This window comes from Oryza sativa, chromosome 1 (genome assembly GCF_034140825.1).
Source record: "Oryza sativa Japonica Group chromosome 1, ASM3414082v1".
Lineage (NCBI taxonomy): Eukaryota > Viridiplantae > Streptophyta > Magnoliopsida > Poales > Poaceae > Oryza > Oryza sativa.
Window position 1 is genome coordinate 30810722 of NC_089035.1, and position 11500 is coordinate 30822221.

General features: G+C 42.3%; 1 protein-coding gene and 1 non-coding gene across 2 annotated transcripts; both read left to right on the forward strand.

The window, feature by feature from the left end:
* The first annotated feature begins 232 nt into the window (after nucleotides 1-232).
* Nucleotides 233-9434, forward strand: LOC4324722 (ABC transporter G family member 38-like). Its single transcript, XM_015775545.3, has 23 exons — nucleotides 233-690; nucleotides 801-1010; nucleotides 1125-1209; nucleotides 1626-1785; nucleotides 1877-1953; nucleotides 2094-2141; nucleotides 2613-2703; nucleotides 2812-3113; nucleotides 3323-3604; nucleotides 3804-4120; nucleotides 4222-4382; nucleotides 4665-4774; nucleotides 4861-5011; nucleotides 5547-5687; nucleotides 5797-5966; nucleotides 6594-6926; nucleotides 7090-7380; nucleotides 7465-7548; nucleotides 7729-7862; nucleotides 8055-8282; nucleotides 8382-8553; nucleotides 8730-8984; nucleotides 9072-9434. Exons 1-23 carry the CDS (start codon nucleotides 233-235, stop codon nucleotides 9339-9341), a joined length of 4530 nt encoding a protein of 1509 aa, XP_015631031.3. The 3' UTR covers nucleotides 9342-9434.
* A 177-nt stretch (nucleotides 9435-9611) lies between these two features.
* Nucleotides 9612-9684, forward strand: TRNAK-CUU (transfer RNA lysine (anticodon CUU)). The gene has a single exon. It is a non-coding gene; the product is annotated as a tRNA-Lys (tRNA).
* Nucleotides 9685-11500: the final 1816 nt, after the last annotated feature.

Here is an 11500-nt window from a genome sequence, read left to right on the forward strand (position 1 = left end):
TCATGTTCTTGAACATATCACTCAGTTTCGGCACTGCATTTCAGTTAGGAGAGCCAGACACTAAACTAACCCTTGCAAAATTCCTTGTGATCCATCCACATCAAAGGAGACAAATGGCTAGCTCCAGGCTATTTAACCTGCCGGCATGTTGTAACCAAACGCGGGTTTTGTCGCGCATGTTTGACACCACACTGGCGGCCACTGACCAAAATCCATGCACGTCCGTGCAAGCATGGCTGACCCGCAGCACGTACAAGAGGAGGCAGCCGGAGCCGAGGCGGTGCACGCACACGCAGCCCGACACGACGGCGCCGTCGTCATGGAGATCCTGAGCCGGAGCCTGCAGAGCATGCCGGCGAGCCCGGACGTGAGCGCCTACTTCTCCGGCGCGTCGTCGCGGCGCCCCAGCGCGGCCGACGAGGTCGACGACGAGGAGGCGCTGCGGTGGGCCGCGCTGGAGCGGCTCCCGTCGTTCGACCGCCTCCGCACGGGCCTCATGCGGGCGGACGCGGACAGCAGCGGCGTCGGCGTCGGCGCCGTGGGCCGCGGCCGCAGGTGGTACGCGCACCGGGAGGTGGACGTGCGCACGCTGGAGCTCGCGCAGCGTCAGGCCTTCGTGGAGCGCGTGTTCCACGTCGCCGAGGAGGACAACGAGCGCTTCCTCAAGAAGCTCCGCGCCCGCATCGACCGGTAAAAGAAAAAAAAAACGAACCAACAACCACCCGATCGAGTGAAAATGGCCATGGACGCCACGGCTCGAGCCTTGTGATTGATTGATTCTGCTCGATCGTTGTTGGCAGGGCGGGGATCCAGATGCCGACGGTGGAGGTGAGGTTCAGGAACGTGAACGTGCAGGCGGAGTGCCACGTCGGGACGCGCGCGCTGCCGACGCTGGCGAACGTGTCGCGGGACGTGGGCGAGTCTCTGCTGGGCCTCGTCGGCCTCAACTTCGCCAAGAGGAAGGCCCTCCACATCCTCAAGGACGTCTCGGGCATCGTCAGGCCGTCCAGGTACGTATACCTACACGCATACGAATTACGATCGACGAGCTGAACTACAAGCCTCGACACAGCCACATGTTCGACGAGCTGAGCTACAAATTGTAATCGTATACTCGCACACAGGATGACGCTTCTGCTGGGCCCACCTTCTTCCGGCAAGACGACGCTCTTGCTGGCCCTGGCCGGCAAGCTCGACCCAACTCTTGAGGTGAATATATACATGATCTCGTCATCGATCTTTTGACCCATGCAACCATTATGTCGATTGACTTGATAACCTTGCCTCCCGGCATAAAAAATAAAGCAAAAGATTAGTACATAATTAATTAAATACTCCATCCGTTTAAAAAAAAAAAGACCAATCCTAGTAATAAATCTGAACATGTGTGACCAGATTCATTGCTTGAATTGGATTTTTTTTTGACGGAGTAGTATTAGCTAATTTTTTTATAAATAGATTAATATATTTTTTAAACCAACTTTTCTATAGAATATTTTTAAAAAAACATCATCTAGTAGTTTAGAAAAAATGCGTGTGAAAAATGAAAGTGTAGATGTTGGGAAAGTTGAGAGAAGAACACAGCCGACTTTCCAATACTAACCTGGTGACGTCGGCGTATGCAGACGAGCGGTGAGGTGACGTACAACGGCTACGGGCTGGACGAGTTCGTGCCGCAGAAGACGGCGGCGTACATCAGCCAGCACGACGTCCACGCTGGCGAGATGACCGTCAAGGAGACGCTCGACTTCTCCGCCAAGTGTCAGGGGGTTGGCCAGAGATACGGTGAGTCGCGATCGCCCTTTCGACGTGGCAAAATACTGGAAATATTCGTACGTACGTAACCCGTCTCCCGTACATACGAGTGCGCGTGCAGAGTTGCTCAAGGAGCTCGCGAAGAAGGAGAGGCAGCTGGGCATATACCCAGATCCAGAAGTCGACCTGTTCATGAAGGTGTGCAGTTCTTTGTTTCATCCTTTTCACAGACCAATTCACCATTTTCATATTTCAACCCTGGACTACCTGATTATATTGTGTATTTCGTTCATACCGACGAAGTGACGAGGTCTGGAATTCTTTTGCTCGATGTGTAGGCTACTTCAGTTGAGGGGAGCACTCTCCAGACAGATTACATTCTCAGGGTACGTATCAGGTTCCCATCCTCTTTTCCTACAGGAATTAACCTCTCTTTTTTTTCTGTGAAATTTTTTCTTACTCCATACTAAATATGCTTAATCGATGAACTGGTTGGCCTATAAACTCAGAAGAGATAAGAGAGTGAACGGAAACAAGGCCACATTCACCTACGTAGCCCATATATTTGGCCCTAATGGATAGCTAGCAGCCCACTTACGGCCTAATAAAGCCCATCTTACATAGCTGATAGCCACACAGAAGAACTAGAGCGTTGGCGTTTGGTTTATTCCACCGTTCCACGCTTCAGCTAGAGCAGAGCGCGAATTCTACAGGAGGGAGTGAGGAAGTTGCAGGCGAGGCGTTCGATTGTTTGCCGCAGAGAGGAAGGGGAGAGCTCGCTGCTCGTCTCGTCTCGCTTCCCTTGCGGATCGCGACGCAGCTGGATCGGATGAATCTGATGGCGCCGGTGTGTGCAGATCCTCGGGCTGGACATGTGCGCCGACGTCATCGTCGGCGACGAGCTGCGGCGCGGCATCTCCGGCGGCCAGAAGAAGCGCCTCACCACAGGTACGTAGGCCCTCGCGCGCGCGGGGTGCCTCCTTCCACCCCGCCTCAGCTTTTGATGTCGTTCGCCCCTCCGATCCTTTGGCTGAAATCGGCTGTGGATGATGGCAGCGGAGATGCTGGTCGGCCCGACCAAGGTCTTGTTCATGGACGAGATATCCACCGGCCTGGACAGCTCCACCACCTTCCAGATCATCAGGTGCATCCAGCAGATCGTCCACATGGGCGAGGCCACCGTCCTGGTGTCGCTGCTGCAGCCCGCGCCGGAGATCTTCGAGCTCTTCGACGACGTCATGCTACTCTCCGAGGGGCAGATCGTGTACCAGGGCCCCCGGGAGCATGTGCTTGAGTTCTTCGAGAGGTGTGGGTTCCGCTGCCCCGAGAGGAAAGGTGTTGCTGACTTCTTGCAGGAGGTTCGTTTTTTTTTCCCAAAAAATTATTTGTTGTGAAGTCAGTACAAACTCCCAACTCCTACTATATTAAGCCTGTTGCAAAGCAATGGTCCTTTATAAGTAAATGTTCATGATTTTTTTTAACAAACTGAAATGTCCAAGATATGACCAATAGAGATGCTATTAGGCACTAATGCAGTTATTCTGATAAAAAATGGTAATTTATGCAGGTTACATCAAAGAAAGATCAGGAGCAGTACTGGATACAGAGCGAGAAACCTTATCGCTACGTATCAGTACCTGAATTTGTTGCAAAGTTTAAGAAATTTCACATGGGGAAGAGCCTAAAAAAGCAGCTTTCTGTTCCTTTCAACAAGGGGAAAATCCACAAGTCTGCTCTGGTATTCTCCAAGCAGTCTGTTTCTACTTTGGAGCTTCTCAAGACCTCGTGCTCCAAGGAATGGCTTCTCATGAAGCGGAATTCATTTGTCTACATTTTCAAAACAGTTCAGGTATCTAGACTCAACATCCTTGATAGCTTTAAATGAAGGAATTGTGTCTTTTCTACTGTATATAGTAGTGGAATGATCTAAACTATTTAATCATATAGTTGTGCCATCATTTAGTGAAATAAAAAAAAATCTTTACTGTCCACAGTAGAGGACTAAGGCGTTTGAGTTCATATCTAATTTTGTCTCCTTTCTTTTGAAGGGAATCCTAGTTGCATTGATAGCATCAACAGTTTTCTTGCGGACCCAGCTCAACACAAGAGATGAGGACGATGGCCAAATCTATATAGGAGCCCTTATTTTTGTTATGATAACTAATATGTTCAGTGGTTTTGCTGATTTATCTTTAACTCTGGCAAGGCTCCCGGTATTCTACAAACATAGGGACTTCCTGTTTTATAGGCCATGGACTTTTGCACTTCCAAATGTTCTCGTGAGAATCCCTAGCTCCCTGTTTGAGTCGATAATTTGGGTTGCAATAACCTACTACACCATGGGGTTTGCCCCTGAAGCTAGCAGGTGCTCCTTCTGAGTGATTCAAATCTACTAAAGTTCTATACCATTTCGAATTTATATGATTTCTCTCTGCCCTTAACATCCCGATGTTCATCTTGCCTTAGGTTCTTCAAACACCTGCTTGTAGTCTTCATGCTTCAGCAGATGGCTGCAGGACTGTTCAGAGTCACCGCTGGGTTATGCAGGACTGTTGTGGTAACGAACACTGCAGGGTCTCTTGCAGTTCTGATCATGTTTGTGCTTGGAGGATTCATCCTACCAAAAGGTAGCCGCTCATATTTTCAGACACATATGGTTGTCCTTGCAATGGTACCATGGGTATAAGGAGATGTGGTGATTCTTAAAAATCAGAAAAGGGAGATACCTTTTGAAATGAAACACAAATATTAGTACTCTTGCTGCAAAGAACATTTTAGTAACTTTTTTATAGTGGACACTTGTCAATGTTTAATATTGAGGTGGCTGTTGAAATGATCACTGTAAATTAGAATATTAGTCATTTCACGTGTTACTTGAATTTGAACCATTCAAATTATGATTGTTACAGATGCAATCCCTAAATGGTGGGTGTGGGCTTACTGGTGTTCACCCCTTACTTATGCATACATTGCCTTTTCTTCCAATGAAATGCATTCTCCAAGGTGGATGGACAAATTTGTAAGTTGACTCTTGATCATCTTATTATTCTGTTCCTGCAGGTAATAGTGGTTCTTGTCTTCTTGACTTTCTGATTGTGTATCAAGGTACCTGATGGAAAGAGATTGGGAGTGGCAGTTCTAGAAAATTCAGGTGTCTTCACCAATAAGGAATGGTACTGGATTGCAACTGGCGCCCTTCTAGGGTTCACCATTCTGTTCAACGTGTTATTCTCGCTATCACTTATGTACCTGAACCGTAAGTAGCTACACTGTACTTAGTAATAACCTGTTATGAGTTGCATCTGACAACAGATTATTTCCTTAACTTCGCCGATTGGCCTTTTCAAGTGAGCAGGTAGTGCAATTAGTATAGTATTACATATATAGTGCCTTTGTATGAATGTTCTCTGCAATTCCAAATATTGATTCATGTAGATATTGAAAATCTAAAACTTTTAACTTCATAAATTTAAAATCATAGATGCCCAAATTATAAGATTGTATTCTGCAAGCCCAATTAAATTCTGGATTCTTGATTCCATTTTTTATTTCTTTTACAGTTCTTGGGAAGTATTTCTTTCATTAGCACACTTCTTTTTTTAGATACTTCTCTCCAGCTATATACCTAAAAAGAATGTTTTGGTCATTTTGTCCTTTCTTATCAGCTGTAAATAAATACATTTGATACGTATAATATATCCAATGTCTGTGATAAATAGGTATTGTCCTTCAATTTCAATGACATATTTTTGACATTTTGTAACGGCCATTTATTCTATTCCTTGAATTAGCTGTTGGAAAACCACAATCCATCCTCCCTGAAGAAACCGATAGTCAGGAGAACATTCAGGAAGGAAAAAACAAGGCACATATAAAACAGATAATTACAGTTGAAACACCAGAACCTGTATCCCCGAACTCAATTATCACCCGTAAGCATATTTCTGATTTGTCATCATATTCTCTCTTCCTCATGTTCTCATAAATATACCTTTTTGTCATTAGCACTCTCTCTGAAATGATGTTTTCAACTGTTTCTAGTGGATAAGGTGATTCAACAATTGCGTGGATATTCCGCAAACACTTCTGATAGGTCGCACTCATACATTAATGCTGCTGGCAGAACTGCTCCAGGAAGAGGGATGGTTCTTCCATTTGAACCGCTCTACATGTCCTTTAATGAGATAAATTACTATGTTGATATGCCTTTGGTGTGTATGTTTATCCCTATTCATTGTTCTTCCTTTTCTGACCTGCATTTCCGTTTCATATAGTTATTGTGACCACGGACATTCCATATCATGCAATAACTAAAACCTTTGTTTACATTTGGATTTCTTATTCTTTAATACTGGCTTCTTGGAGAAACACCTCCTCGCATTGTATCCTTGAGCTTATCAGCTAATGCTTGAGTGTAGTTACTACCTCTGTTTCATATTGTAAGGCGTTTTAGTTGTCGTAAGTCAAACTTCTTTAGCTTTGACTAAGTTTGTAGAAAAATGTACTAACATCTTCAACATCAAATTAATTCATTAAATCCACAGTGAAATATGTATTTATAACATATTTATTTGGTATTGTAGATGTTAATATATTTTTCTATAAACTTGGTCAAAGTTAGGGAATTTTGACTTATGACGAAACTCAAACACCTTACAATATGGAATAGGGGGAGTAGTAGTTTGTAGAGGTTTGGTGTTGCGAGTTAACATATTTTTATGCTACTGTTTTTTGAGTGTGCAGGATACATATATTCCTGAACTCAAACTTTTCATGTGGTGTAGTGACGTTAATTTTCATAACCTGTAATCTTATTTTCCAAACTGTGAATATGTCAGGAAATGAAGAGTCAGGGAGTAACTGCCGATAAGCTTCAACTGCTGTCAGGGATATCTGGAGCTTTTCGACCTGGTGTTCTGACTGCTCTTATGGGTGTTAGTGGGGCTGGAAAGACTACCCTCATGGATGTCTTATCTGGGAGAAAGACAGGTGGATATATTGAAGGGGAAATCTATATATCGGGTTACCCAAAGAACCAAGCAACATTTGCTAGAATATCAGGCTACTGTGAGCAAAATGACATCCACTCCCCACAGATTACTGTAAGGGAGTCCCTACTTTTCTCTGCTTTCCTGCGCCTGCCTAAGGAGGTCAATGATCAAGAAAAGAAGGTTTGTTCTTGTGTTATGCCCTTCTTACAATATCAACTATCAACTTGTGTCAATATGCAGTGAGTTTTATGCTACTAACTTTACTGCGATAAAATCTTGAATGAACATTTCCTTTTTTTAATGAGGGATGGATAAGTTGATTAAGGTGGACCTTTGTATGTAGATCTTTGTGGATGAAGTTATGGAACTGGTTGAGCTTACTGGTCTGAAAGATGCTATTGTGGGCCTCCCTGGTGTGAATGGGCTGTCAACAGAACAAAGAAAGAGGCTGACAATCGCTGTAGAGCTTGTGGCAAACCCCTCAATTATCTTTATGGATGAACCAACTTCTGGTCTTGATGCAAGAGCGGCTGCTATTGTTATGAGAACTGTACGTAACACTGTCAATACTGGAAGAACCGTTGTATGCACTATTCATCAACCAAGCATTGACATTTTTGAAGCTTTTGATGAGGTATAGTCTACTGTATACATTATTTTCAAAATTACTGCTTTACTGCTCTTTGTTAATTGAAGATCTTGATTTTTCACCATGCAGTTGTTGCTACTAAAAAGAGGAGGCCAGGTTATATATTCTGGACCATTGGGTACAAATTCTCATAAAGTTGTTGAGTACTTTGAGGTTTGTGGTCTGACACCCAAACTATTTCACTTATCCCCATAGCTTAAATTCCCCTATAATCTTGTGGTGGTACCTTGTAAGAGACTCTGCAATTACATGTATATGATATGATTTCAAGTTCCTTCTTTGTGAAGCCTGCATCTCGAAATGTTCATTTTTTTGCCCGCTTTATCAAACTAGGCAATTCCTGGAGTCCCAAAGATCGAAGAGAATCGCAACCCAGCTACATGGATGCTGGATGTAAGCTCAGCTGCATCAGAAGTTCGATTGGAAATTGATTTTGCTGAATATTACAGGTCATCGACTATGCACCAGTAAGTGCAGTGTTCTTTCCACAATTCAATTTCTTCCAGGAGTGGAGGCAGCATTATATTGTTAGCATGCACTGTCAACCTTGAAGTTTAGATCATGCAATTGAAGCAAAAAATGGGCTTACTCTCTTGCATCTTTAACTCTTAAGGCATTTAGATAACTGCGACCTTTTTTCTATGGCTAATTATTTTCAGGCGAACCAAAGCATTGGTAAAAGAACTGAGCAATCCACCTCCTGGTTCCGATGACCTCTACTTCCCTAGTCAATACTCGCAGAGCACCTTTAATCAGTTCAAGCTCTGCCTCTGGAAACAATGGTGGACTTACTGGAGAAGCCCTGATTATAACCTTGTCAGGATTTTCTTTGCATTATTTACTGCTTTAATGTTGGGGACTATATTTTGGAGGGTTGGTCACAAGATGTATGTACTTTTATCAGGCTAAGTTATTATCCGCAGAGTCATTGAATATTTTCATGAATACCTATCACTGGTTCCTTAAATGTTTCTTATTTGATGCAGGGAGAGTTCAAAAGATCTCTTGGTCATCATTGGATCAATGTATGCTGCCGTCTTGTTTGTTGGTTTTGAGAATTCTGTAACTGTTCAACCCGTTGTTGCTGTGGAAAGGACTGTATTTTACAGAGAGCGGGCAGCTGGAATGTACTCGGCTATACCATATGCTCTAGCTCAGGTCAGTGATATTACTTTGTATCTCAACTGAACCCAGAACACCTTAAAAATGTCAGACCAATGGAATATTATGGAAACTTTGCAACAGAAGGTCACAATCATGTAGTAGAAATGAGATATAAATTCATTTCAATATATAAGTAACTTTTTATAATCAATCTGTTGAATTTTTGTCAGGTTGTTGTGGAGATACCGTATGTGTTCGTTGAGACTGTCATTTACACACTTATTGTCTACCCAATGATGTCGTTCCAATGGACACCAGCAAAATTCTTCTGGTTCTTCTATGTTTCATTCTTCACCTTCCTCTATTTCACTTACTATGGCATGATGAACGTCTCCGTATCACCAAACCTTCAGGTTGCTTCCATATTGGGTGCTGCCTTTTACACCCTTTTCAATCTCTTTTCAGGATTCTTCATCCCAAGACCGGTAAGTCCCTTAATTGTCTATATTTAAGCTCTAAACCTTTTTCTGTACAATTTCTGTAGGTTGATCTGGTTTTGTATGTTTCTGCAGAAAATCCCAAAATGGTGGGTTTGGTACTATTGGCTTTGTCCAGTGGCATGGACAGTATACGGCCTTATTGTGTCACAGTACGGAGATGTGGAGGATTTTATCACGGTCCCTGGACAATCTGATCAGCAAGTCAGACCTTTCATCAAGGACTATTTTGGCTATGACCCGGACTTCATGGGCGTCGTGGCTGCAGTGCTGGCTGGCTTTACTGTCTTCTTCGCTTTTACATATGCTTACTCCATCAGAACCTTAAATTTCCAGCAGAGATAGAAAATCCTGCCATGTATTGCTGTGTGTTGCAGTTCACATGTAAGATGTAACGCTAGTTTTCACCCAGGTATATATTCTATCTTATTGATTGCACGAATGCGTGGCTGAAGCTAATGCAACCAGTCCCCTGCTTAATCTCTCCTACATCAGTTTATGTAAGTGAACGTGCAAAGACAAGATAAGGAGACAAATTTATAACAAAAATTCAAGGGTACTGTCTTTTGTTTTCGTGCCGTATATATAGTATTCCTTAATTTACGAGATGTGCAAGCCCGTCTAGCTCAGTCGGTAGAGCGCAAGGCTCTTAACCTTGTGGTCGTGGGTTCGAGCCCCACGGTGGGCGAATTCTGTTTTTTTATCACTCTTTTTTTTATCTGAAATTAATCTGACAAATTTTTACATCAGATTGTTTACCAATCACCATAGCTATTTAGGAAAAAAATTAACGAAAAATTTAAAAAAAATAAGATAATTGGAATAAGAGCATCACTCTTTTTTATCTGAAATTAGTCTGACAAATTTTACATCTGATTGTTTACCAATCACCATAGCTATTTAGGAAAAAATAACGACAAATTAAAATAAAAAAAAAAGATATCTGGAATAAGAGTCTAGAGTCCATGTGGAAATGTGGAAATTTAGAACTAACTAAAATTCGAAAATAGAAAACAATAAAATTAAGGGATTTAAAAGTAGAGTCAGGAGTAAATACAATTTTGAAATTACTAAAATTAATTTTTTTTTAAAAAAAAAGAATATTGGAGGAAGATTCTAGAGTCCATATAAGAATTCAACTTAGAAATAATGAAAAATTAGAATTGAAAAATAATGAATATTAAAAGAAGAGTCTAAAGTTCATAGAAATAAATTTAAAAATAATGGAAATTTGAAATTAGAAGATAAGGAATATTGAAATAAGAGTCCAAAGTCCATATACGAGTACAATATATAATTAACTGGAATTCATAATTTAAAATAATAAATATTGAATGAAGAATTTAGAGTCTAAGTATGAATAAAATTTATAAATAACAAAAATTCGGAATTAAGAAACACATAATATTGGAAGAGGTGTCTATGGTTCACATAGAAATATAATTTAAAAATAACTTGAATTAAAATATAATTAATGACTATCACGTATATACAATTCAATTTGGTTAGTTTGGTTAGGTAAGCACAAAATTTAGAATCATGTTACCATTTCAATATATTTTAATAATGAAATATAGAAAAATAATATGATATTATGTAAGAGAGAAAATAAAGATAGTAGCCGCACAATCTGCGCCATGCTAGTTAGTGGAAAAGAAATTTGTCCATAATTAGTTGACCCGTTGACATAAAAACTAGAACAAATCACAGTAATACCATGGAATAAACATTATTCTTACTTGGTCAAACTAGAACGGGCATGATTTGTTTATGCGTAATGATTGGTCTATTTTAGTTCAATTAGATGAAATAGCTTTTATTTTTAGGTTTAAAGTGATTTTTAGTTTATTTTTTGTTAACTAGGATAGACAAAAATTACGTGAACCAAACAAGTTACGCATTCTGGCATGCACATGGCAATATGCCTTTTTGTTTTTTCCTACGCCCGGAAGCAGCCAAAATCAGAGCAGGAAAGTTCAACGTGGCGTCCATTGATTCCTCTTCCCTGCTGGAAAGCATAACATCACATTACATGTGCCTGCCTGAGTGCCCCAATCGCCGTTAGGGTATCCACAATGTGAGACACTTATAGAATACCCTCACTAACTAAGGGTACTCTAAGAGAACTCACCTTTACATTGCAGGGTAGCCTAATGAGTGTCCCAACAAAAAAACCCATTTCTCTCCTCTTCATCTCTTTCCTATTCTACCCTTCTCTTCCCCCTCCCCCCTCTCACTGTCTTTCTCACACGCACGCACGCGAGAGCGCACCGAGTCGCCGTCGCCGCTCTCTCTCCCACCACTCTCTCCCTCTCTCTCTCTCTCCCCCGTGGAAGGTGGCAGCGGCGACCCCCGGAGACGGTAGATCCGGCGCCGCTGTGGCCGGATCTGGCCCCCCGGCGGATGGAGCGGCGTCAGCCGTGCCGCATTGAGGTGGCGGACGGTGAGCGCGCGGCGAGCTTGAGGCGGCGGACGGCAAGCCCTCGCGCTCGAGGCGGCGGATG

Coding starts and splice junctions, on each gene's coding strand:
- LOC4324722 (XM_015775545.3), top strand. CDS start 233: ATGGCTGACCCGCAGCACGTACAAGAGGAGGCAGCCGGAGCCGAGGCG. Junction 1,011..1,124: donor GGCATCGTCAGGCCGTCCAG/GTACGTATACCT, acceptor ACTCGCACACAG/GATGACGCTTCTGCTGGGCC. Junction 5,012..5,546: donor ATCACTTATGTACCTGAACC/GTAAGTAGCTAC, acceptor TCCTTGAATTAG/CTGTTGGAAAACCACAATCC.